Genomic DNA, 26,121 nt, shown 5'->3' with positions numbered 1-26,121 from the left:
GCACTGACATATTAACAATATACTTTTACGTATGCCCATGGGGACACAAACGCCAATCTCACTCCCAATCTCTCACTCATATCTTCTCATTCTTCACTGTTTTCTCTACATAAGGCCAAAAAGCTCCACATTAAACTATACACTGGATATAGCTGCAAGATGTTTGCAGATTGAGTCAGCAATGCAAATATTTATTCTTAGATTTTCATATGACCACCAGGGGGAGCTCTAGACCATATCTTCATTTCCTGCACAATGTGAAATGCAAATTCAGTTTGAGTCTGCCATGCTGAGAGAATGCAAATAAACAGGGTGTATACAGTGGTTCCCTCTATAGATTGTAGCCTCTTCAAATAATCTAAGTTTCCCTTTTTGAGTGTGGAGTGTATTTTAAGAACCTTGATGGCAATTACAAGCTCATCCACTTTGTCTCTCAACAGCAACAACACTAACACTAACCTTCATCATAATCCCTATTGATTTTTTTGCTGTTATGCACATTTACTTCTGAGGCACATCGAATACCTTTGTCCAAGGACATCATTTGCTCTACCCTACACATCCCCACTTGGCTTGCTTGGTGCATCCCATTCCCATTTTGGAATGGTGTTGCAGGCTGTCTCACCTGATAACTGTGGGGGTGATCTCTGCACAGAAAAAGATACTCAGATTGCTGACTGCGTGGGAGGAAAACATGCCAATGATGGAGAATGCCACCGAGAAGTTGGTTTTCAGCGTGTCCGACCGCTCTGAAAGCAGAGAGAGAGAGAGAGGCAGATGAGTCATTCAGTTGTCTAAAATAAAACCCTGCACTCTGTTCAGGGCACTTTAAGCAAAGGAAATACCATACCTTGAATAATGAATGATATTACATAATGATTAAGTGAGTGAAACAGTACTAGTTTGACAAGAGTGCACATCAGATATGTTGCGTATCAGGGTCTTTATACTGCAGGGCAGTCTCTGATCATTGATCATGCCACTCTGATAAAGTATAGGCTGCGTTTATTGAAATGCATCTCATAAAATCAAAATTTTCCCTCATCAAACTATCAAAAAGTAAAGATTAGGAGGTTGTGTGAAGATAAATGAAAGCCAAGTTCGGTCCAGTTCTAAAGCAAACGTGTCAGCTGGGCAAGCTAGGCCTACATAAACCACATTAATTTAGAGACTGAATTCATTTCGGTACCCAGACAAGCAGAGGTCGTAACTCACATAGCAGCACACTGACACTGAGCAACGGTCTACAATAAAGGATGGAACATTCCTCTGCTATCTCCGTTTTAATTTCGCAAAGCAAGTGAGAGCCTTCTCAGCAGGGGCGGTTATGAGCTGTGGAGCCTTCCTCTACCCCTGCAACGCGGCCGGGGAGCTCACGGCAAGGATTAGGGCCAGGGAAAAGGCCAGCGAGATCCGAACGCAGAGGAGAGCTGATCGCTCTGGCCCCGGACATCTTGCCGGCCGATGGGAGGTGGGGGTTGTGATGGTGGTGTTGGAGGGGGGGGCAGCCCTATCTTCTCGTTCTAATTAGGCCTTGAAGTCAGACTCATTAAAAAGAGCGGATGTCTCCATGGGCTCTTTAATCCTTTCAAAATGAAACCGCAATAAGAATGGGTTTACAGTCGCAGGAATAACATGCCTCAGCGCAACGCTTGTGTGGATGGTTTTGGAGGCAAAGAGCGTGAGTCACTGGGTGTGTGTGTGTGTGTGTGTGTGTGTGTGTGTGTGTGTGTGTGTGGTTGTTGTTGTTGGGGGGGGTTGGGGAAGCCGGAGAATATCCTAATTCCACAACAACAATGTAGATTGAATCAGTGGTCTGACAGAACGAGCGAACAATTTGGGTACAAAACGTTTTGCTGCTGGAGGGCGCGCGTTTGAAAAGTGTTTATTAGATGGTCAGCTCGTCACCACAATGGAATGGCAAGAAAACACAAGGCCCTGAGCTTTTCAAAACAGAGCTGCAGCACGCGTGCCCCAGTCGAGTGACAACTCCTCCAATTTTGCCTTTCATTTGTCGCAGCTGGTAAAGAACGCAAGAGAATACCCTTCTCAGGGGCAACACGGTCACCTCCCTTATGGCCCTAGATTACATTCAAATGTTCCCAAACAGTCTACAAACCTGTTTAACACACTGCCTCTTCAAGCACAACGAATAGCGAGAGACTGAGCAGACCAGAGGCATTAACTGGGTGTTTACTCATCATTACACAGATATTTCAAATGAAAAAGCAATTATTGGCATTGCCTGTGCAAACACAATGCAGCACAGCAGAGGGTAAAATGCCTATAATCATTTCAGGAGAAGGAACAAGTGACCTAGAGAAATGTAAGGATGACCTAGCCTGCTTGGCTAAAGCTGATTCAGAGATACGTCATCAATTGGTAAATGTGTTTCTGGATTGTTCTCATCACACTCTCATGTGTGATACACACACACACACACACACACACGTATCCCTGTATAATTTACACTATTGTTATAACAATATAGTTGTTATCAATACAAAAAACATATATAACCCATTGAATAAACTGTGGACTATAAAGAATGAACTATAAACAGCTAACATCACAAGACAAAGCCAGGATAATATAACACCTTTCTGAGACAACAGCCAAGGACGGCCTTTTAAAGGTATAACCTAAACATGTCAACACCTATTAATCCATGCTAAAAAAGGCTATGCTAAATGTGAAGGGTGCCATGGTAAGAGGTGCAAGACAACGCTAGCGTGCAGTACACTTGAGTCATCTGTGTGAACCAGTAGTCTTACTTACCTATGTTCAGTTGGACGCTGTACTTTCCCAGTACTGGATTCAGCATAGAAAGAAGGGGGGGGGGGGGGGGGGGGGGAGGAGAAAGAGTGGTTAGAAACACTCTGTCAGCATAGCATAGCCTATGCTTTGGCCTCGGTCACTATAATCCTGTTAAATGTTAGCCATGAGCCCTAATCATTACACAGAAACACATGGACATCAGAAAGGAAGGCCCCCATAACCACATGGGCTCTGTGTAATTGAGAAACACAGCCCATAACCAGACCATTTAGGTGCCTGAGTCTGGGTAATTCTCAAGCAAAGCATCTGACATGGCTACTGCAGCAACTTCTGTAGTCAGAGTGCAGGAATAGGCAGGAAACTACTGTGACTCACAAGTAACTCAGCCAAGCTGTGAATCTAGCCAGATGGCTATACATGTCTATCAACTTATATTCATCCACACCCACACAAGCAAGCAACAAAAGACTGTTAGAAATATTATGTAAGCATAAATCACAGGGTAGCTTCTCTGCATGTGTGGATTTTTCCAGGACACCATGTCTGTGAGAAACAAGTTTCTCAGCACACCCTTAATTAACATCCCCACCGCCTTTGGCTGAACAAGTCTGATATCGAAATGGGTGTTCACTTTTCAATTCAACAACAATGACGCACTGCATATACTCTGACACTATGCCAAATGTTCCAATATTGTACATTCCATTGTATATTCCAAATTATGCACACCTCTTCATCACTTACGTAAGACAGCAATGCTGTTTTACATTACTGTGAGTAGATGATATGATGTAGTTCTAAGAATATCTTCCCTGATCTCTTTATTTTCAATTAACTCTACAACAGCATGTCATGACTATCCAATACAAGTTAAGGGTGTGAATGTATGGGTGTGTGAGACAATGTGTCTAGCAAGGATACTGAGTGTGCGAGTGCTGAGTGTGGGTCTATGGATGTATGGATGTGTGCATGTGTGTGTAAAGTATCTGTGCACATGTATACTGCATGTGTGTGTGTGTGTGTGTGTGTGTTTTCTCATGTGTGTGTTGCGTGCTGAACTCACAGTTGAGCAGGCCCAGCTGCAGCAGTGAGGCGAGGGCCGTGATGATCATGAACATGAGCAGTCCGCCGCGCCGGCCCATCAGCCCCACGGCTGGACACAGCGCGATGCAGGATGCCACGGCGATGCCCGCCATCACGTAGTAGTCGGCGTAGAAGTTGTGGAACATGGTGGTCTCCTGGGCCTCCTGGTACATCATGCTGCGCGCAAAGCAGTGGTGGATGCCATAGCCCGTCAACCTGAGGAAGAGGAAGAGGAAGATGAGGAGTAGGATGAGGAGGAGTAGGAAGAGGAGGAAGGGGATGAGGAGGAGTAGGGCAGAGACAGGGCCAGGGAGAGGAGCAGCAATGGAGAAGGAAAAGGAGGCACGGATTTCATTAAGATAACAAGTTACTGTGGCAATACAAAGAAAAACCATCCACAGAAATTCAGTTCAGCAAATGATGGGCTGTAGTGGTGGTGGAGGTTGATAGAAGGTGCGGAGTATAGTGTGTGTGTGTGTGTGTGTGTGTGTGTGTGTGTGTGTGTGTGTGTGTGGGGGGGGGGGGGGGGGGGGGGTATGAGGGGAGGAGGGAAACTGGTGAGCAAACGGCAGAGTGGGAGGTAAAGAGTGATGGGGAAATTGGAAAAGTAATTAGCTGAGAAATAATTGGACCACGGCCCATTCAATGCTTAATTTCGGCCAAACACACACACACACACACACTGACAACCACAAGCTCAGGCCACTGTGGACACTTTGCAATAGTGTGTGTGTGTGTGTGTGTGTGTGTGTGTGTGTGTGTGTGTGTGTGTATGTGTCACATTCCATAGGGAAATGGAGGGAATGGTGCACAGACAGCACTGAAAGCAATGGATCAATGCTATTCTAAGATGGCATGTCAATACTAATGCCTCACTGCACAGCAATGTGTGGTGTAAACACACACACACACAGACACACACACACACACACACACACACACACACACATGCACAACTTACAAAATAAGCACAAGGGGCAACCACAAAGTGCATCCTGAGCAAGAGGATGTGATGCAAGACAAATTGTGAATTACTTGCACACAAACTCACACACCATAAACATGGAGACCGGAAAAAACTTACGAGTTCACACAGAGCACCACGATGTTCTTCCACAGGTTGCGGGTTCCCACCATTTTAACAATGCAGGTCTTCTTGGGCTTCTTCTGCAAGGCCTGGTGCAACTCTGGAATCACATCCGGGACAAGAAACGACCTGTTTATCTGACTATACACATCACCTGAGCATACAGTACAGGTTGAGAGCCCATCTATAGCATCTGATGTAGCACAACACGAAGAAGCAGGAACAAACACACACTGAGAAGACTGAAGGCAACAATCTTTTCACCCGTGAATGGACATACCAAAGGTAAAAACTGGGATCATTGGAAGTGGGTTGGTTAGGTACACCAGTTAGCATATAGCTCCCTTTAAACTAGACTAGCAAAAGGCTAACTAGTGTAACCCACTTCCAGTGAACTATGCTAAGCTAGGTTAACAGTGTCAGACTGGGTTAGGCTACTGCATGCACATAGAAGAGAAGGTCATATGTCCTCTTTCCTAACTCTGGGGTAGATGGCAATTGAGCTAATTTCCCAAAAAAGTTATTTTATACATTTATAGATACCAGTGATTCTTGAGAAAAAACTGGTTTTGATTTTCTTAAAAATATTTGTATTATTTTCAAAATCTATGAATGCATCTGTGTTAAATGAGGTTTTGGCTATCTACACAACATGTATGCCATCATGAAAAATCGGCATATTGCATTATATTCAGTCACTAGTCACTACAGAAATAATGCATTGACGCAACTGAAATATGACTTTGACCAGTCTAACAGGTGTTTCTAACATCGTCAAATAGAGTGACCATGGTCAGCTCGTGTCAGCTCGTGTGACTTCACAGAACAAGTTTCACGTTGCGGTCATGTGAAACAGGATGTGTATTTACTCAGTCAACAGTAGTCATGTCTGCTGCTGAAATGGTTACCATGGGGTTGTGGGCAGATCAGACGGCCGGAGTGGGGGCAAAGTGATTGCGCTTTACCCATCTGCCCAGTTGCTTCCTGCCCCTAAGAGCCATAATGAAGTTAAGGCGGAGGGCTACATGATGTGTACAGGTCCAGAGGGACCACCTCCATCTCAGAAGGCTTCTCTCCTTCTGTCTCCTACACATTTACTGCAGACTATCATGTCAGATGCATTCTGCCCATCTACTGCTTTGCTTGATAATGTAATATCAGATGGACATCAGAGACCATTGCATAGTCTCTCTGATCGGCATGTTTTGTCTCTGAAAGAAAATATGAAGGTGTTCAAACCGTACCTCAAACCTAGCTTGTGCTACAACTGTAGCAGTAATAACTAAATTTACAGGGAAGCATGTCCCCCATGATGATTGTGGGTTGAATTCTCTGTAGAAGACAGCTGAGATTTCATAGCAATGTGTGCAATTAGTATCCACTTTTACCAAGGAATCATTATAATAACAAAAAGACAGAAAAGACCATTTCTCATCCAATTTATACTCCGCAGTAACTGTTATTTTTCAACCTATAATTATCTATGATGATATGATCATATAATGATATCATGTGTGTACATTACTAACAGCATCTCTATGTCTCTAGTCTCAGCATAATGCATAATGCACAACCAATGGTCAGATGTCCAGCCTGCCCAGCCATACCTGTCAGGAGCTCGTCTGCGTCCCTCTCCAGATTGGCTTTGTTCTTTTTGGCGATGCGAGCCATGAGCCATTTGGAGCGACAGAACTGCTGAGTGGCCAGCAGCCAGCGCAGGGATTCTGGGAAAAGCCTGAGAGGAGTGGGCGAGAGACATACAGAAAGAAAGAGAGAGAGAGAGAGAGAGAGAGGAGAGAGAGAGAGAGAGAGAGAGAGAGAGAGAGAGAGAGAGAGAGAGAGAGAGAGAGAGAGAGAGAGAGAGAGAGAGAGAGAGAGAGAGAAAGAAAGAGAGTGCAGTGAGGAAAGACAGGCAGAGAAACAGATAGCAGTGAGGAGGTGCAAGACCACGCCACATACATTTTGTGTCCACTGCTGCTTTTGATGAAATGTAAGCTAAAAACCCCCGCTGTAGATGAACTAGATGACATGAGTGGGGGTGGTAATGTGGGACAGATGTGGCGTGTGGGGGGGGTTAATCAGGCCCAGTTGCTCTGTCTGAGAGCCTTTCAACTCCCCCCACCCCCCCCCCCACCCACCCACATCCAGCTGCTGACTCGACTGAGAAACGATTTCAACACAGCCTGACCTTCCTACATACCCTCAACTGACCAAAATAAGCAGGAAAAAAACGAGAATATCACTTGGATCAGCTCTGCACATGTGGAACAGTATTTATCTTTGCCCACACACCACAGAGCAGGTTAATCAGTTAGCGTTTATGGCTTTGCGTATAGCAATCAAGATTTGAAAGCTGAAACCAAAGGACGGGAATGAGTGTGTTTTTTTAGTGAACACTTTGCTATTCTTATATTCATGTTCTATTTAATAAACGGTCTATTACCAGTGTTATGTTTGCATTGCCAGTCAAGCCTGTCAAAACAGTCTAGTCATATATTGTTTCAGCTGCATCTATTGTTTTAGCTGTGATGAAATGGCCCACCTGAACAGATATAAAGATTATGGACCCAAACACATAATATCCGCCATTTAACACTTCAAATTCAAATGAAGATGAACATGTCAATAAGTAGCATAAATAAACAAATAGAAGATGTGTTGTATTGCCCAAGTGTGTGTGTCCAATGGCAGAGGTGTAGTGTGCTCTGCAGGGGTTTCCTCACCAGATGTAGGAGAGCATCAGGAACAGGGGGCAGATGATGACAGCCTGGAGGACCTGCCAATCACGGCACAGTGCTGCCAAGCCTGGCATCAGGAGCTGGCCTCCCAGCACCACAAAGTTTGCCACCATCGTCATGGAGAAACGCCAGCCCGGTAGGCAAAGCTCGATCCCTGAAAGAGAGATAATAGAGATTCTTAGTGTCAGCAGGAGAACAAATAACAACGTAAAAAACTCACTCCGATACACACCATTTAGCCAGCCGAACCTGGCACAGGAAACTGACCTGAGCGCAGTGGTGGACACATTACCATCTAAAATGGACACAAGTGAGGACGTGGAGTCCCACCAACCCACCCCATGCAGCCGTCCATTAGGGCTATCTGCTGATGAAGCCCGACATTGTGCCTCTCCCCTTGGAGAGTAAGCCTACGTTCACTGACTAATAAACTGCCCAACACTCTCTTTCTTGTCATCCTCACTAGCCCACAGTGCCACAGATTCATTCATGTCAGCATTAGTATTCTGCGCACAGCTTAGCACGGTGCAGCAGCGGCGAGTTTCGAGGACAGCCGCTCGGGGCTGGGGTCACAGCTTGCAACACAGCACAGCACAAGACGACGTGCATGCATTCACACGTACAGGCTTGCCTCTGCTCAGAATGAGCCACGTAGTAACACTTTATGGGATTACAAATTCAAATGTGTTGTTGTTGTTGTTGTCGTTGTTCTATGTTTTGTCGGAAAGGCGACATGTGACTTTTCAAGGTGATTGGGGCACAGGATGACACAGAGGCTGGCAAAGCTCGTCGTGGCGATCCGTTGGTAAAGCCCGGAATTTCAATTAGGAGTGGTTCCCCTGGGTAAATGAATAATGCTCTCTGTTCACAGACAAACATGGGAGCCGGAGTAACAAAAGGCTGACAGAGAGGGGACTGAGTGGGAACGCTGTGCTTTGGAAAACTGCTCTCCTCTTGTGTGGAGGAAGGGAAAAAGAAATGCTTCAGTGGACCAAAGGCTGGACATAGTGTGTACAACATGTCCCCGAGCCAAACACTTTCTAGGTTTAAGATGATCATTTTAAAGTTAAGAAAGTTAACAGCTATACTGTATGCACCCCCCCACCCACACACAAACACACACACGTATATAATCAGAGAGAGAGAGAGAGAGAGAGAGAGAGAGAGAGAGAGAGAGAGAGAGAGAGAGAGAGAGAGAGAAAATGTAGAAAAGAAGTTTGAGAAGGGCCCCCTTCACTGCAGATCCTAAACCCTGCTGACCCTAATCTGCCAGGTCCCTTCAGCTCAGCAGCCCTCACAAATCCCAGACGCTCAGCTGACATCACACACACACACACACACACACACACAGAGAGCCCAGGTCATTCCCAGCGAGCCCTGAAGGACAAGACTTCTGTAGAATGTTCACTTTCCTGAGCTGTGCTGAAGACAAAATGGCCTAGAGTCAGGCCCAGGCAAGCGTGCGCTAATAAGCATCCCACCGTGACTAGAACTACTATACAGGTCTATGGTCAGGTCTGCTAACCCAACTCCTGCACAACATGTGATGACTAACTAAGTTAGATTAAGGCATTAGCATCTGAACCTGCTGGGGCTATTTGTTCCCATAAATATTTGATTGCTCATATGGAATATTCAACCATCTGGTTTGTCTCTGATGATTGCAGCAATGTGAGGGGAAGTGCAAACCAACGTTTTCTATGGTGTTCTTTGGTTCAGCTGCATTAGAAATGGTGTTTCCTCAGTCACAGAATAAACACTGAGTCGAAGGTGGCACAGTGAATGAATACGTCTTCACAGACTTTCTCTAGTAAGGCAAAGTACATCCATTTTAATTAATGCTTGTTATATGTGCTAGCGTGGCAAAATACAACACGTATTCACTAAGCCTCACTAACCCAAACGCTAACAGCCAACTGTGTGGTGTGTAGCTGTGCATAGATGATGGTGTATGGCAGGACCATGTGACTGCACTGAACTCTGATGGTATGCAGACACACTTTGAAACACTGATCACAGGCAAAACTTTGAAGCCTCCGTATCTCTTAGACACCAATCCAACTCGACCAAATTACAAACATTCAACGGCACTCCTGTTGAATGCTTGTTCTCTCTCTCTCTCTCTCTCTGTGAATATTTAAATCGAAGTCTGATCTTCGTGACAGGATGTCCCTGTAGAGGAAATGCAATCAAAGTAGCTAAAGCACTTTGATGCTTCTTTGAGACTGCACAGTGATTTAGACAGGCAATGGTCATCATCACCCAGTGGTAAAAGTGTTGATGTGATTTACTATGCCAACTGAGGGGGCAGCTGAGGCGTTAAGCCAACACACACACACACAAACACACAAACACACACACACCCCTGCGGTAGCCCATGTGTGACACGCTGACCTTTCCTCGGCACATGATTCGCTAATGGCACTCTGCCACAGACTCCAGCCACTGGTTTAGTATATCACCAATATAACCTACTACACAGGCTGAGAAAGGCATGAAAATACACAGCAACAGACATGCTTACACACACATACTCTCTCTTTATCTCTCTCACACACACACACGTACAACAAAAATACATATGTACACCTAAAAAGCCTTGTGTATGCTAATCACATGACAGCACAGAATGTATGTATGTGTGTGTGTGTGTGTGTGTGTGTGTGTGTGTGTGTGTGTGTGTGTGTGTGTGTGTGTGTGTGTGTGTGTGTGTGTGTGTGTGTGTGTGTGTGTGTGGTGTGCGTGTGCGTGCGCGTGTGCGTGCATATACTGCATGGTGTCCAATATATTTCTCTCTACATCTCCTTTGGGATCTGTTCTATGTGGTCACTTTTGCTTGAGTTGCTTCATGCCTGTCCTTCACCTGCCTATCAATACCAAAGTTCAAAGGTTATATGGGGGCTTTGAAGATACTGGGCTCCAACAAACAAACACACCCACACGCAAAACACTCACAGAAACACCAGCACTTACAACACATAACACATTTCTACCTCAGGACGTCGTCAACAAGGACAAAGGGATCAGAGCATTCACCCAGATAAAGACTTCCGACTACTCTACATGTTGCAGTCTGGAGCAGGAAATGTGTCTTTTTATCAAAGGTAAAAAGTATCTCATCATCAAATGTGGCATTTTAAATCTCGGTGTGGTGATGGGTGGAGGTCAAAACCGTTAACTGATTTCATGACTCAAGGCTCTGGTATGTTGTGCTTACTGTGACATACACAATCATGATAATTGTTTATTGGGTCTCTGTGTTTGTGGTTGTGTGTGTGTGTGTGTGTGTGTGTGTGTGACTGAGAGGTCATTGCTCTAAACACAGGAGCGCCTGCCGCTCAGTCCATGCTGGCTCTGCGGATCAGACACCCACACACTCAGCACAAACACGAACTTTAGTCCAGCCACAGGGAACACTGACACAGCACCTTGTCTCATTTATCAGGAGAGGGGGGAGGAAAGACAAGACGTGTGAGTGAGAGAGAGAGGGGGGGGGGGTGAGAAACAGGGGGACAGAGTGATGTGTGGAAAGAATAAAGAGGGAAGAAGAAATGTAGATGGCAAAACAGAGGAGCAGATGGACAGAAAGGTCCAGGGGAGGTGGCACAGGCTTCAGATGGACAGAAAGGTCCAGGGGAGGTGGCACAGGCTTCTTACACAACATCTTTTTTAAAGCAACAATGGCACAACGTTCATCTGCTCATGTGCCAAAACACATCCGACTCAAACACCACACTATACCATAGCAGGCAGCCATAAAAAGAGCAGTGCAGTAACAACCCCCCTCCCCCCTGTAGAAGTGAGCAGGGCAGGCAGGCAGGCTGGGCAGGCAGGCAGGTGGGGTGGCGTGGGGTGGGGAGATGGGGTGGGGTGTGGTGGGGTGGGGAGGTGGGGGTGGGTGGTGGCACAGGCTGCTTATGGCCATTAAACACACTCGGTTCCCTTGGCTCCCTGAACAGCTGCTCCCACTGAGAACAAAGCCTGCAGCGTTTACATGGGACACACTGTGTGTGCGCATCACTGTAGCATTGCGCTCACATGCATCATCACACACTCACAGAGGGCTCTGCATGGACATATGACGGATGTGACTGATTTTCATACATACAAACACACACATACAAGACACACTTTTGTTCACAGACAGACGGGTACAGGCACACAGGTAGACACACACACACACACACACACACACACGATGCCCCCCCCAGTCCCGTTCTCCAGTTCAGCAGGAGGAGATGAATGGGTGTGCGGAAAAAGCAGCAGAAAACAGGGACACCCACCGCAGAGCAGTTCATCAGGCCCACAAATCTGTCACAACAATGGAGTAACCCACGGCAGGCGCGCCAGGGAGCACAGGATCCGCCCCAAATCCCCTCTGAATGGACGGCCATGTGGGGGTCAGACAGACGGCGGACGCGTGGGTCTGCTGCCACCTGGGTGCCCCCCCCCACTGGAGTCAGCCGCATGGGGCAGATGGGGAGGGGGGCAGGGGAAGGGATGGGGGGAGAGGGAGGGCTGGTCAGTCAGAATATTCCACAGAGGGTTATGGTCAACGCCACCCGGACACTGACCAGGCACACCGCACCAGGCATCAGCTATGTGAGGTCAGGCCCTAGGCCCAGATCAGACTCAGGAGGTGGTCACCTCTTAAACATTCCATTCTGTTTGCTAAAAGAGTGTCTTGGAGCCTGATGAAAATGTATTAACTGCTGATGGGAGGGTCACTGTGTCATCTCTACATCTGGTTGTCATCATCCGTAGCTGTGTGTGTGTGTGTGTGTGTGTGTGTGTGTGTGTGTGTGTGTTTCTGCTGAGCATATGTGCATGAGCAAGTGTCTGCACACATAAGCAGCCGCAGGTTCAGGTTACCCCTTAGCCCTGTGGCATGTGTGTAATGAGGAGGGTTGGGGGTGTGACGGGTCGGGATCCAAACACACCTGTCAGTGCCACTCCGCCCACACCACTGGACGTGACATCATCAGCTCCACTCCCAGGAGCATGCTGGGACTGGACTGGGCATACCAGCAGGACTGTATCTATGGAGCACTGGCTCTAAGCCTATTATGCATTTCTATGTGTCTGATTACCCAAGATGTATGCAGTTCTGTTGATGAACATGCGAGATGAGAGGTACCATAGTTGTATAGCATGTACTAAGAAGCCAGAGTGAAGCTGTGCTTAAAGGTTGTATCAGCGATTTCAGGCACAAAAAAGGGCCAAACATAAATGATCACATTCGTCTAATTTTTCCTAACGATCCGCTAACTGTCAAAAAAACGCGCCTCTGTAGGCAGCCTAGACTCCGAGATCTGTTCACAAAACAATTGCTACCAACAAGGGTTGGCAACCCACTCAAAGGCAAAATAAAGTGTTTCAACCAATAACCGACAAGATGCGCGTTTAGGAGAGTTTTAATTGCACGGGGGGGGAGGGAGTACCGATCTAGCTCTCTGTTTTGCTTGAACATCAACAGAAGTGACGTATCCCCGCTATCGCTGATACAACCTTTAAAGGGAAACTTGGCAGGATTTCCCCCTCTGCTGGAGAAATTGTGCATTATGCTATTTCAAACTGTGGAAAAGGGTAACGATAAAGCACATAGATTTGTTTACAAGCTAGCAAAACGGTTAGCATAAGTTCGGCAGACAATGTGGATGTTACAAGGTAAGAAACACGATTTAAAACGAGTTTCTTGTTTCTCACTTCTCTTTCCGGGACGGTAGTCTCAATGTTGCAAGGTTGGTTTTCCGCCTGGGGACGCTAGGCAGCGGGAAAAGTCACCATTTTCACCGGAACAGGTCATTTAACCATCCAAATGATTTCTAAACGGGTTTATTATGTCGGTACAAGCCTGTTAGTACATTAATAATGTTACTGTTAATACGAAAATATGCATGATATGATTATATGATATTGATGTGATGATATGATATGATGCTATATGATCTATGCTGTTCTATGATCTAAGTATAGTATAAGTATAGTATATATATTCTTTTGATTCCGTGAGGTAAATTTGGTCTCTGCATTTATCCCAATCCGTGAATTAGTGAAACACACACAGCACACAGTGTACACACAGTGAGGTGAAGCACACACTAATCCCGGCGCAGTGAGCTGCCTGCATCAACAGTGGCGTTTGGGGAGCAGTGAGGGGTTAGGTGCCTTGCTCAAGGGCACTTCAGCCGTGCCTACTGGTCGGGGTTCGAACCGGCAACCCTCCGGTTACAGGTCCGAAGTGCTAACCAGTAGACCACGGCTGCCCTAGTCTAGTCCTCTCTTCACAGGTACCGTCAAAAAAGTATGGCTGTGTGTGATAGAAAGTGAGTATACAGTGGGTATACAGTGGGTAAACAGTGGGTAAACAGTGGGTAAACAGTGTTGGAGTAGATTACCTCCAGTTTTTCAGGATCAGTGTGATCTTCAAAACACACAGAGGAGCATGAGTCAGGGCTAGAGGCCCAGCTTGCGAAACATGACTTGAACATCCGCCATGGAAAACAGCCTGCTGTTTGCTTAACTAAGACTTACTGTCCCATGCTCACCAGTCAGGTGATGCCCATAGAAGACATTGGCCTACAGGAATGGGATTACTAATCGGCCCTCTCCGATACACTTCAGTGGCATGTCTACAGACACACACACACACACACACACACACACACACACACACACACACACATATGCACGCATGCGTACATGTACACTTCAACACAACACGGACACGTACACACACACAGGCCCACCTATAGAAGATTAACATACCAGACTAGCAAAAAGGGGCGATTTAACAGAAACAGACTTTCGGCATGTTTGTTTTCTACTTTTCAGCCCCCCCTCTCTCTCTTTGTGTATCATCTCAGCTGTTTTTTCTGAGGTGTTTTTTTTCTGTTTGCCTCTGCCCTGCTCTCTTTTTAAGAGCTTCCTAGAGAGAGGCCGCATAGGGTGTCACTGGGCCTGTTCCATCCTGCAGCACAGGGCCTAATCTCAGAGCACAGACCAGAGTGGAACACGGAGAGTGATGCAAGTCTCCTCCACCCTAGAAAGAGCTCTCTCAGTGCTATCAGCTGGCAGTGTAGAGAAACAGCAATGAGGGCAAATATGTGTTTGTGTGTGTGTGTGTGTGTGTGTGTGTGTGTGTGTGTGTGTGTGTGAGTGTGTAGGCCTATGTATGTGATTCTATGTGAGTGTATCTGTGTGTATGCTTGTGTGTGTGTGTGTGTGTGTGAGTGTTATCTGTATACACTGTGTGTAGAGGAAAAACAACTGTGTAAAAGAAAAACATTTCAATCCTCGAGGGCACTTTACACTCCTCGGCCCACAATCAGCCAACATGGAGAGAGTGGGGAGAAAGAAAAGACGGAACACGTCTCCCTCTAGTCCACTAGCCAGTGTTCCTCAATGACTAAGGAGGCTCATGTGTAGATTATGCCGCTGAACTCTTCTCTGCATTCCTGCTGGCAGCGCTAGCTGAAGGAATGCCATTCACTCCTTCGGTAAAATCTGGAGCTAGGACCTGACGTCACTGCCCGGGGCAACCGGTGCATGCTCACGCTTGTCACACAGCTAATCCTAATCTCAAATACCAAAAAGCCCTCAACAAGAGCTTTCTCAACCCCATTCCAGCTCCTGCACTTCTGCACTGCACTTCCTCATTGGACAGGGCAAGGCAGGGCAGAACCACAGTGGCCACAGAGGGACAAAAAGCACCAGCACAGCAGAGTGTGACCTCACAACTCATCATGATATGTTCCGCGATGAACAAATAAAGTAGTGGAGAGCAGAAATTGCTGAGGGGGATAAAGAGCAGCGTCTTCACATACAGTGACAATACAATTACTGAAGAGAGTTACGGACCACCATTAACCTTTCCTTCCACGGCATTCATCAACAAACTTCATAAAAGTTGAGCTCCACTGAACTTGAACTCAAGATCCCAAATGAGGTGGCATATGACCACCCACATGCAGTGACGTTGTGGCAACAGAGAACCATCATGGAGCAATAATCAGACAGGTCATATCAACAAGACAAAAGGCTGACAAGTAAGGATTTGTTATGTAATTGTTATGAGCTGAGAACTCACAAAAGTAAAGGCAAGGCCTAAGACAGACAAATGCACAGCTCATTTGCAGACAACAACTTGGAAATACGAATCAAAGTGCATAATCTTTGTTATAATCATTGCACACAAAAGTGACATCAGCCTACTACTCTTCAAACCATGTTTGCTGTGAATTGTTCAGGTTTTTATCCAGCTGGTGGAAAAACACTGGCTGTGAACTGAAGTGTGTGTGACTAAATTAGCAGTACACAGCGGCGTATATAAATAAACAAATCTATAGCTCAAATGTGAGCTTTCCAAGTGAGATCGATACAGCGTGCCACAGAAAGCCCCTCTGGCTCCCAGCTCCCAACTTAGCACAACGCCATCAACACAACGCTATCAAACCAGCCCTTGCTCCACCCCCCCCACCCCCCACCCCCAACACACACGCACACACGCACACACTCTAAAGCCATCCCAGAGATGAGCAGGCGTAGGTGTGACTTGAGGCATGGCTTTCCAACCAGTTTTGCTGAAAAAAGATTGGGGTTTCGTGAAAGTGGTTGGAAATGTGGAACAGTTACAGCAGGGTTATGAAACTCACAGAGCACATGACTCCTGGTGATGTAGGTCAATAAATCTGGTCCAGGGTGTCAAAGCTTCATGCGGTGCATATCGTGGTGCTTGTGTAAGGCAAACACACACACACACACACACACACACACACACACACACACACACACACAAGTCAGACATACAAATCAGCTTTTTCAGGCAATTGCGAGTCTGGCTTGTGCCGGTCACAAGTTTGCTGCCATGGAGCAGACGTGGACTTCCTGCTGGAGGATAACAGGAAGTGAGAACCGCACTTCCCAAAAGAAGCCCATTTTACAAATTCACACAGCACAGCACAGCACAGCCTCCTCTCGTGACGCGCACCGCAACTGGCACCTCTACAAATGCTACTCGCTGATCCGTTGCTAATTGATAATGCTAGATGCTAATTAAAAACTGCAAGGTGACAGCATCAACACTGCCTTGCTCATTTGTGTACTGACTGAATGTGCTTCAGCATTCACCCAACCAATTGAAAGAAAACACACTCAAAAGGTTGTTGTATTTGAAGTGTGTTGCTCAAGTTCACAAATGATTGACACATCACAAGATAGAAAAGCAGGGTGAAAGGAGGTGTCATGGGAGAGGGATGCACTCCTTTAAGCAGACAATTTGAACACTAAACTCCTGTACTGTTAGACTCCTTGGCGCCGCGGATGTCATGGCCATTTTGCCATATGGGGATGAGGAGACGTACAGTACAGAGAGAGAGAGCGCCGGCTAGCAGCATTCCTGTGTTCCAGCGAGGTCCTGCAGAGAGCGTCCTGCTGTGTCCTCCCCTCCGCCGCACACACTCACTCGGCTCTGCCCTGTCCGGAGAGCAGCAGCAGGCCCGCAGTCTATTTCAGGCCAGCCGGCCGGCTTTTCAGGGGAGACAGCGTGGAGTAAATTAGAATGACAAGGACACATAGGGGCCTCATCTCTCTCCCTCCCTCTCCCCCTTCTCTCTTTCTCTCACTCTTGTCTTCTCCCTCTCTTTCTCTCTCCTTCATCCCTCTTTCTCTCGCTCTTTTGTCTTCTCTCCCTCCTCTCTCTTTTTAGCAGACAATTACAGCGGCCTTGGCAGGCCCCTTCTCACAGGTCCTGTCACGTGAGCAGACAGGCCGTTAGCTCTGCAAGGCCAATTATGGAGGGGGTGGGGGGGGGGGGGGGGGGGGGGGGGGGGTCATGTCCGCAGGAGCGGCCATTGGCGGCAGATTATCGCTCATCAGAACCTCTCCTGTAGCCCCGGGGAAGGTCACGCACGTCAGGAGGGATTCATCGCTCGGTCCACTAATGGACTCGATAGGCCAGGGACTCTGCGCGACCATGAGGCACAGTGCAGCCCCACGTCTTAGTCAGTGACCGCATTCACCAGTAAGTCCAGGAAAAGGGTAGGTCAATCAGCGGGCTATTAGCCACATTTAAATGGCTGCACTGCAATGGTTCTAAACCCAGCATTGTCCTTGGGTACAAGATGGCAAATCAATGGGGTTGATGATGGCTTATTGTGTGACGATAGAGTGGAGAGCGGTTAACATTTTCAGCAACCAAGCAGTCGAGATGATTGTTAGTCAGCAGACACACACACACACACACACACACACACACACACACACACACACACACACACACACTAAGACACTATAGGGGAGTGCAGACCACCATGGCGTGCTGAAGGTGAGAAACATGGTCAGACGCCGCTGAGAGCTGCCCTTCTCTGCGCACTAGCCCCACTGTTTTGTACACACTGACCCCCTCCCGCTCCATTCCAAAACATGAGCCACATGACGCAGCCAGCGGACTTTCCTCAGACCTGCTCCGCCCTGCGCTCGCATCCATCCCAGCCATGCCCACTCACAGAGTGATCATCCATCCCAGCCATGCCCACTCACAGAGTGATCCCAGCCATGCCCACTCACAGAGTGATCATCCATCCCAGCCATGCCCACTCACAGAGTGATCCCAGCCATGCCCACTCACAGAGTGATCATCCATCCCAGCCATGCCCACTCACAGAGTGATCATCCATCCCAGCCATGCCCACTCACAGAGTGATCCCAGCCATGCCCACTCACAGAGTGATCATCCATCCCAGCCATGCCCACTCACAGAGTGATCATCCATCCCAGCCATGCCCACTCACAGAGTGATCCCAGCCATGCCCACTCACAGAGTGATCATCCATCCCAGCCATGCCCACTCACAGAGTGATCCCAGCCATGCCCACTCACAGAGTGATCATCCATCCCAGCCATGTCCGCTCACAGAGTGATCATCCATCCCAGCCATGTCCGCTCACAGAGTGATCAAAGGTGTCTTTCTTACAGTCGCTCTACTACAGTAAATGATCCCCTGGTGTGTGCTGCAGTGAAAATAAAAGTCTGTTCAATCAAAAACCGGCATCCCTCTAAACATGATGGCGCTTTGATCTGGAACAATAAACACAGAAAAGACTGCACTGACAGAGCTGAGGGTGTTCAGAACTGTTCCACTGCCCTCACTGTCTCTCCAAACTCTCAGTGAAGGCAGAAGTTGCTAGCTACTGTTGGAGCTGATGGACTGAACTAAGGCAGGTCTGGTGGTAGTCACCTGTCTCTCATAGAACACTCAGTGCTACACAGCTTTCTCATCTCCTGAGATGAAGGAGCGTGGACTCTCTCTGACATCACCACAGGAAGTACTTTGTGAAACACAGCCTTCTCAGATTGCCATATCTGATGTGTATGGCAAGGCTGAAAAGTGCCGCCTCACCGGAAGATCAATTGTCCAAAACAGAGTGTTTGCTCCACAGAGTGCGGCCTACAGAGGACATCAAAACAGGGAGCCTTGTCAGTAACTTATTCCCGCCGCCTACTTACTCAGGACATAAAGGGAGAGGGAGATCCCGGCCAGACAGAAGCCCTCGAAGAAGCGTAGGGTGCTAAACATGGGCACGTTGACGGAGAAGGCCACGGTAAGACCAAACACCAGCATGAAGAGGACCGAGATGATCAGAACCGGGTGTCTCCCAAACCTACACAATAAAAAAATAAATACATAAGCAAACAGAAACTGCTCAGTAGATCTCTGTGTAATCATGGGCCTCAGATGTTCTGTGCTTTTCAGGAATTGAGCAGAGTCACCTACCAATCTGCGAGGATACCCATCACCAGATACCCAAAGATGGAACCCACCAGTAGGGAGAACTTTGCAATGTGGACCTTCCTCCTGGAACCACACACCAAGTTCCACTAGAAGACAAGGAGAGAACAATAATCATTCATCTCTGATTAGTACTCACACTGATAACATTTATCTCTGATTAGTACTCACACTGATTTGACAAACCTTGGCTGACATGTTTTTTCATCCACATGTTTTCATTTTAGCATAATAATATTTACATACATACAAACACCTTTGACAATTAAACATATTGGATGGCATGTCACTAAGACAATATTGTCCTCAGTCACAGGAGATTTTGTAGACAATAGCTTCTGTCCACTGTAACATCCTACACCTTTGTTTCAAAGTCTTAATAGCTGTGTATTTTTCATTGAAAATGTTTTTGAGGAACCCAGTGACCATTTATGTATAAAAACAAGGATAAGAAACATCTTCATTCCCTAATTAAACAGATGCCATTCATAAACAGCCATCCTTCACTTACAGTTAACATCATGAAGGCAAAATGCTTTATCAGGCAAGTTTACAAAAGAAATCAAAAGATACAAATCACCCTGTTGGGGTCAGTTTTTCTAACATCTTTGCCACTGCTATAACTAGGGCTGTAACGATACACCAACCTCACGATTTGGTTTGTATCACGATTTTTGACCCACGGTTCGATACAAATCTCGATTTTTTCTTTTTTTTGGGGGGGGGGGGGCTAGACATTTTATTAAATAACATTTTAATAGCCTCCCTTAGAACACCATAGGATTACAATATAATATATCTATTATTTTATATCCTGATATAAAAATATTTTTCTGAATGACTGATATTTATGACAGCACACTTTATGCAGATTAGCCTATAGCCTAGGCCTGCTATTTGGGGGCCAAGCAGCGAAGCTGCGAGGACTTCATTGTGTTTCTACGTTTTCCTATTATTATTATTATATGCAATGGGAGTCTATGGCAGCCCATAGAACCGTATGGTAAAAAGTTGGGAAATTTGGCATACTGATTGGGGACGGTCCCATGATTCATGTCACCAAGTTTCATGTCGGCAACTCGAACCCTCTAGCGCCACCAACAGGCCAAAGTTGGACGTGTGTTCATGCACGTAACTTTTGACCTGTTGGTCCGATTTTCAAAAGTCAGGTATTGTTGGAATCCTTGGACCAAGCCGAGTTCAACGCACCCTATGACGTCATTTGCTGCCATGATGGATTTTCCACCATTTTAGATTTCATCAAAAACACATAAAATGTATCAGGGGTCACATACTTTCTCCGATTCCCACCAAATTTGACACAGATCATCTTCAGACCAAGCCTCACAAAAGTTATCACTTTTTGTCTTCGGAAGTATTACCGTTCGCCCGTAAAAGCCAATCAAAATTTGCGGCGAAGCCACCAAACAGGAAGTTAGCTCATATCTCAGCAACCCTTGTATGTATCAAAACCAAACTTGGTACATTGACTCATGACCCCATCAGGAGGACCCTCAAGAAATTTGGTGACCTTTGACCTCTAGGGGGCGCTGTAATTCACAAACATGCCTTTTGGCCTGTAGCTGCTGCTGTGCTTAGAATTAAATTGTAGTGGTGTCTGGTAATACTGTGAAAGGTCCTTAGGTCAACTGAGGGCAACTTGTCACATCAATATAATTTATTCGGCCACCATATTTGATTTGATCAAAAACACCAACAAATTCGCACAGGTCACAAATTTCATCTGATCTTCACCAAAATTGGCACAGATCATCTTCAGACCATGCCTTGTCACTTCATCTATTTCTGTAACAATTGATAGAAGCGTTCGCCCGTCACATCCAATCGAAATTTGTGGCAAAGCCGCCAAACAGGAAGTGAGCTCATATCTCAGCAATCGTTGCATGTATCAAAACCAAACTTGGTACATGGACTCATGACCCCATCAGGTGAATGCTGAAGAAATTTTGTGACCTTTGACCTCTAGGGTCACTGCAATTAGCAAAAATGCATTTTGCCTTGTAACTTTTGACGTGCTAGACGTGAAACTTGCTTTGACAGCTTATGGCCATACGTCTGATTGCAGCATTGAGCTAACAGCATTTCGTTGCCATGGTTACTCCGGCCTATCTGCTTGGCCCCCTCATTGCTGCTTGGAGCTATATTTTTTATTACAACTCTACCTCTTTAATTCAGCTGTCTGGTTGAAGCCTGGAAATATTGTAAACAAAGTAGCATAGTTGGCTAGCTTAGCCTATCATAGTCTACTGATTGGACTGTTCAGTTTTCCCATGTGTGTTTAAGTTTCAAGGTAATACTTGTTCTCCTTGGGACAGGCCCTTTTGGGAAACGTTGGTATTGAGATGATCAGTCAACTTCAATGCAAGAGTTTTAAACAAATATGTGCAGCATGCTAATGATGCTAAGCGGATTTAATAGTAATTTAGCTAGTCGTCTTCTATGCGTCCTTGCTTTCACGATTGTGAATGTTTTATTTAAGTCGCACGTGTTCATTGAGCAGGAGAGGGAGGGAGAGGGAGAGGGAGGGAGCGCGAGAGAGAGCGGGGCAAGGAGAGGGGGTTTACTTCTATACTGTTTGGTAAAGTTGCACACATAGTCTACAATGAAAGCAAGGAGAGGTATGAAATTATTATTTATTTATTTGTTTGTTTTTGGACAACGTAGGCTACCGATAAGTAAAGCGGGAGATGTGAGTTGCTTTTGCGGCCGTGTAAGATGCAAAGCACTGCGTGAAACACTAGAAAGGTGTGTCGCGATTCTGCCTTTTCACACCGCAACACAGTATCGTTGATATGAATGTCGCGATTTCGGTTTTGAATCGTATATCATTACAGCCCTAGCTATAACTAAATAACCTTCTTTACACAAAACAGGTTTATCTGGACTTGTAACATATTATCTGTAGAGGTGCGGCTTGCTTTAAACATATTATGCTAACCCTATACCTGACATTGATTTTGACGACATTGATTACGTTTTTCATTCAGATTACATTACTAAATAACTAAGTCTGGGTGCCATTGCCATATACAATCAAATCAATTGGTCCGATGAGTTATCAGACATACAATAAACCGAGATTTAGATGAAGCCATTGAACTGTCGAAACTGTTTACAGAGTACTGCATGAGTACTGCTCTCTATGGAAAGCCCCTGTCCCGTCCTGACCTTGATGAAGCAGGAGTCATGGTCTGTACACTGAGCGTGCGCACACACACACACACACACACACACACACACACACACACCCACACAGCCAGAATATGAGCTGGTGATAAAACACACACATGCTCACTCAGACAACATGATCTGTGAGTGCAACACTGAGAAGGACACACGCAACACAGGAGAAGAGAAGCGTGCAGGAGGTGCAGAGAGGATGTGCATTGTGCGCCCATGGGATTCACAGGTTATTGACCAAAAGGATTTTTGGATTATTCTACGATGAGGTGGAAACAAAGTGTTTTCTAAATGAAAAGGGTGGTTTTTAAGAGAGGCACTGAGCAAATGAAAAAAGACAAGGGGCTCTAATTTGAATCGCAGGCCAAGTCTTAAGTCTAACCACAGCTAATTTAATGATTAATTTTTTCCTTTCGGTGAGAAGTTTCCTCTGAAAGCTTAGCCTTCCTCTGGGAGGTCAAAGGGCACTGTAAAGCCCTTGCTGACCCATGACCCTAAACCACAAGCTGAGGGAGTCAGAATTGTCAGAATAGACAAATATGTCTAAATAAGACTTGCAGGTGGACATGCTGAAGCAAGCCACTGAGAGCTGCCATTAAAACAGTCCCACAGCCAGCAGCGAGCCTTCAAGTGCTATTGTATTGTTTATATATTAGCACCATCATTTGATGTTGGCATGATTTTATGACTTCTTTTTTCCCCTTCATTATCTGTGGCATCACAATGTAATAATACTATTGCATTATTATCATGATGAAAGATCAGTCAGTGAAAAACAGGTCATGAAAGATCAGTCACATCTGCACAGCCTTTTCCGTGGCTGTACTTGGCAGACAGAAGTTTGAAAAAGACCCTGAAATAGGCTACTGAAGATGTTGATGTTCCATGAGTGGAAAAAAAAAAAACTTGTTTTGCAATTCAAGTGAAGTGGCCCCACAAGGGATCCTTTAGTTGACTGGGCACCTCCCTCCTTCTAATGTTTTCACATCATTAACCTTAAGCATACAGCATGACATTGTGGTGAGAATATTTCAGATAAAGAAATCGCAACATCACTTTGCTACTCTGTATGGCTGCTGGTAGGAAAGCATGTCCTTTAACATCAACATATTGAGCCACCTATCCAAACTTCCTGTGAAGCTTAGCTATGGCTACTAAAGGGATTCTATAATCACATTTCCTTGATAAAGCATGTAATGTGCTTTATAGAGGTTCTATATATAGCCATCTATATACTGATAAAGACATCTGAGAGTGTTTCCACACATAGGTCACTATACTTCAGGCCAACTAAAGGATCTTATCAATAAGAATCATAAAGCAAGTGTACTCTAGAGATTAAAAACGACAGAGTGCTGTCGATCTGATGGTCAAGAGCTCTGCAGTGCTCTATCAACCCCACACCCCTGTCTTCTCTCCCCCTGTCCCTTGGCCTCTCTCTCTCTCCCTCCCTCTCTCTCTCTCTGCCTGTCTTTGTGCGAGAAAGCTCAGCTGTGACACACACCATGCAGCGTTCTATTCAGTGGGACGGTTGGAATACTGGACTCTTTGTGTTCTGGAACCCCTCTGTGATCCCAGCTGGCCTGGATGGGAGGGATTAGTGTGTGTGTGTGTGTGTGTGTGTGTGTGTGTGTGTGTGTGTGTAGGTCATGGGCGAGGCTGGGGTGTCTGGGTGACAGGTGTAACACACTGTACAATAACCCCCCCCCCCCAGTGTGGCCCCCTTCCTTGACCCCATTGCAGTCGCATGAGCCATGCTAGCCACATGTCTAGGAGGGCTGTTGCACTGGACCAGACAGACAGTCGCGGTGCCTTGGCAGCCGTGGACCCAGTGACACATTCCCGAGTTGCCTGGGTGATAAGGCAGCTCCTGGGCTGAATTTGAGGATTTCTCATCTGAGCCTGAGTCAGGGTGCGCTTACTGTTCGCATAATTACCGTTGCATAACCACAAAGACTGTTACAGCAAAACAAAGGGGATTATTGATTAGTCATGTCAAGAAAAAAAATCCCCCAAAACACCTCAAGTAGATTCCCCTCTTTTGGCAGAGCTGAGAGAGAATTCGGCAAATTCCCAGTGGTGAATGGAATTTTTTTGTAATGTCCTGACCAGTGGGACAATCTTATCTTCTCACTGTGTCAACAAAACCCAAGGTTGACATGGTGCCTTATGTGACAAACTTGATGGTAGTCACTATGGCTCATTTCAAGTCACTCAAACTTTCAGTATCGATGTCACCTGGCAACAAGGCCTAAACAAACAAATACCACTTGCGCAGTTGTACCTGGAAAGTGATACCGCATAGCTTACTAGCAGCTGAAACAGGTCTACATGAGATCAGGCCATTAATCCACCGGCGTAAGAGGGGTCGTACCCACCAGAGTTGAAATCTGTTTCACTGGCTGTGATCCATAGCTTACATTGTGCGGCGTTCAGATGTGAAAGAGAGTAGATGACCCTGAAGAGGGAAGTACAGTGGCCTGATCGGAACCTTTTCATGTTCCTTTTCAGCTGCCAGCTAGTTTACCAAGCTCATTCACAGGCTATGGCCACAATAAATATGCAATTCCATAAAGGGCAAGGCCGAGCTCTACGGTGCTCTACACTATCCCTGGGACCTTTAGTCTCTAGCACCCTATCCTTTGCTGGTGGTTGGATATAGATAGTCCAACAAGCACACTCAACTGACCAAACAGGACACGACCGTGGGATGTTCAGGGCGGCTTTCAAACATTATCCCAAATGTCACACTTGTCAGACATGATATCAGATGTCCGTGCATAATGTGACGACTAATATCTCTGATAGGCCACTAATTGAGGACAGTGAGGGAGAGCATATTGACATTCTTCACGTACACGCAGGTTGTGTTGGTTTGCTGGCATGACAATCCTTCTCCACAGTCGTCCTGTCAGCGGGAGCGACACCCTGCTGGGGCTACCGAGAGTCTCCAGTGAATTTAAACCACATCCCATGCAATGGACCGAGCACTGAGCTTGCACAGGTCGTACAGCAACAGCATCACTTAACGGTCCATCAAAGTGCGTGACCGACAAGAGAGAAAATAGAGAGAGAGAGAGAGAGAGAGAGAGAGGATACGCCTGATCAACTACACTGGTGCATTCAGTTCACCTGTGCTGCTCACACTGGGAGGAAAAACCATGAGAATGAAATGAAAAAAAGAGGTGAATAAAAAGGAGGGGGGGGGTGGAGAGGAGAACGGGAGGGGAGCTGGCAGACTGCGTGAGGATATGTGAGAAAGAGAGAAAGAGAGTGAGAGATAGAGGCTGCCGCATAGTTACTGCCTAGCAACAGAGTCCTTGGTTATCAGCAAGGTTTGGTCGTCTCTGGTTGAGAGGGATTATTACTACATAACAAAAGAAAAGTGTACTGTATGTGTGTGTGCATGTGTTTGAGAGAGAGAGAGAGAGAGCAAATAAGAAACA

At 46.2% G+C, this 26,121-nt stretch overlaps 1 protein-coding gene across 1 annotated transcript in view; it reads right to left on the bottom strand.

Moving 5' to 3' along the window:
• Positions 1–26,121, bottom strand: part of slc22a23 (solute carrier family 22 member 23) — a 39,605-nt gene that overhangs the window by 5,360 nt on the left and 8,124 nt on the right. The window contains exons 2-9 of the mRNA XM_042102416.1: positions 19,460–19,563; positions 19,192–19,346; positions 7,672–7,840; positions 6,556–6,683; positions 4,946–5,048; positions 3,842–4,077; positions 2,779–2,811; positions 626–749 (exon numbers count right to left, since the gene is read on the bottom strand). Coding sequence (XP_041958350.1) covers positions 626–749; positions 2,779–2,811; positions 3,842–4,077; positions 4,946–5,048; positions 6,556–6,683; positions 7,672–7,840; positions 19,192–19,346; positions 19,460–19,563 — 1,052 coding nt within the window. The remainder of the gene's footprint in view (positions 1–625; positions 750–2,778; positions 2,812–3,841; positions 4,078–4,945; positions 5,049–6,555; positions 6,684–7,671; positions 7,841–19,191; positions 19,347–19,459; positions 19,564–26,121) is intronic.

The sequence above is a fragment of the Alosa sapidissima genome, chromosome 1 (genome assembly GCF_018492685.1).
Source record: "Alosa sapidissima isolate fAloSap1 chromosome 1, fAloSap1.pri, whole genome shotgun sequence".
NCBI classification, from domain to species: domain Eukaryota; kingdom Metazoa; phylum Chordata; class Actinopteri; order Clupeiformes; family Clupeidae; genus Alosa; species Alosa sapidissima.
The sequence above is the reverse complement of the archived record's forward strand: the minus strand, read 5'-3'. Positions and strand labels throughout refer to the sequence as shown.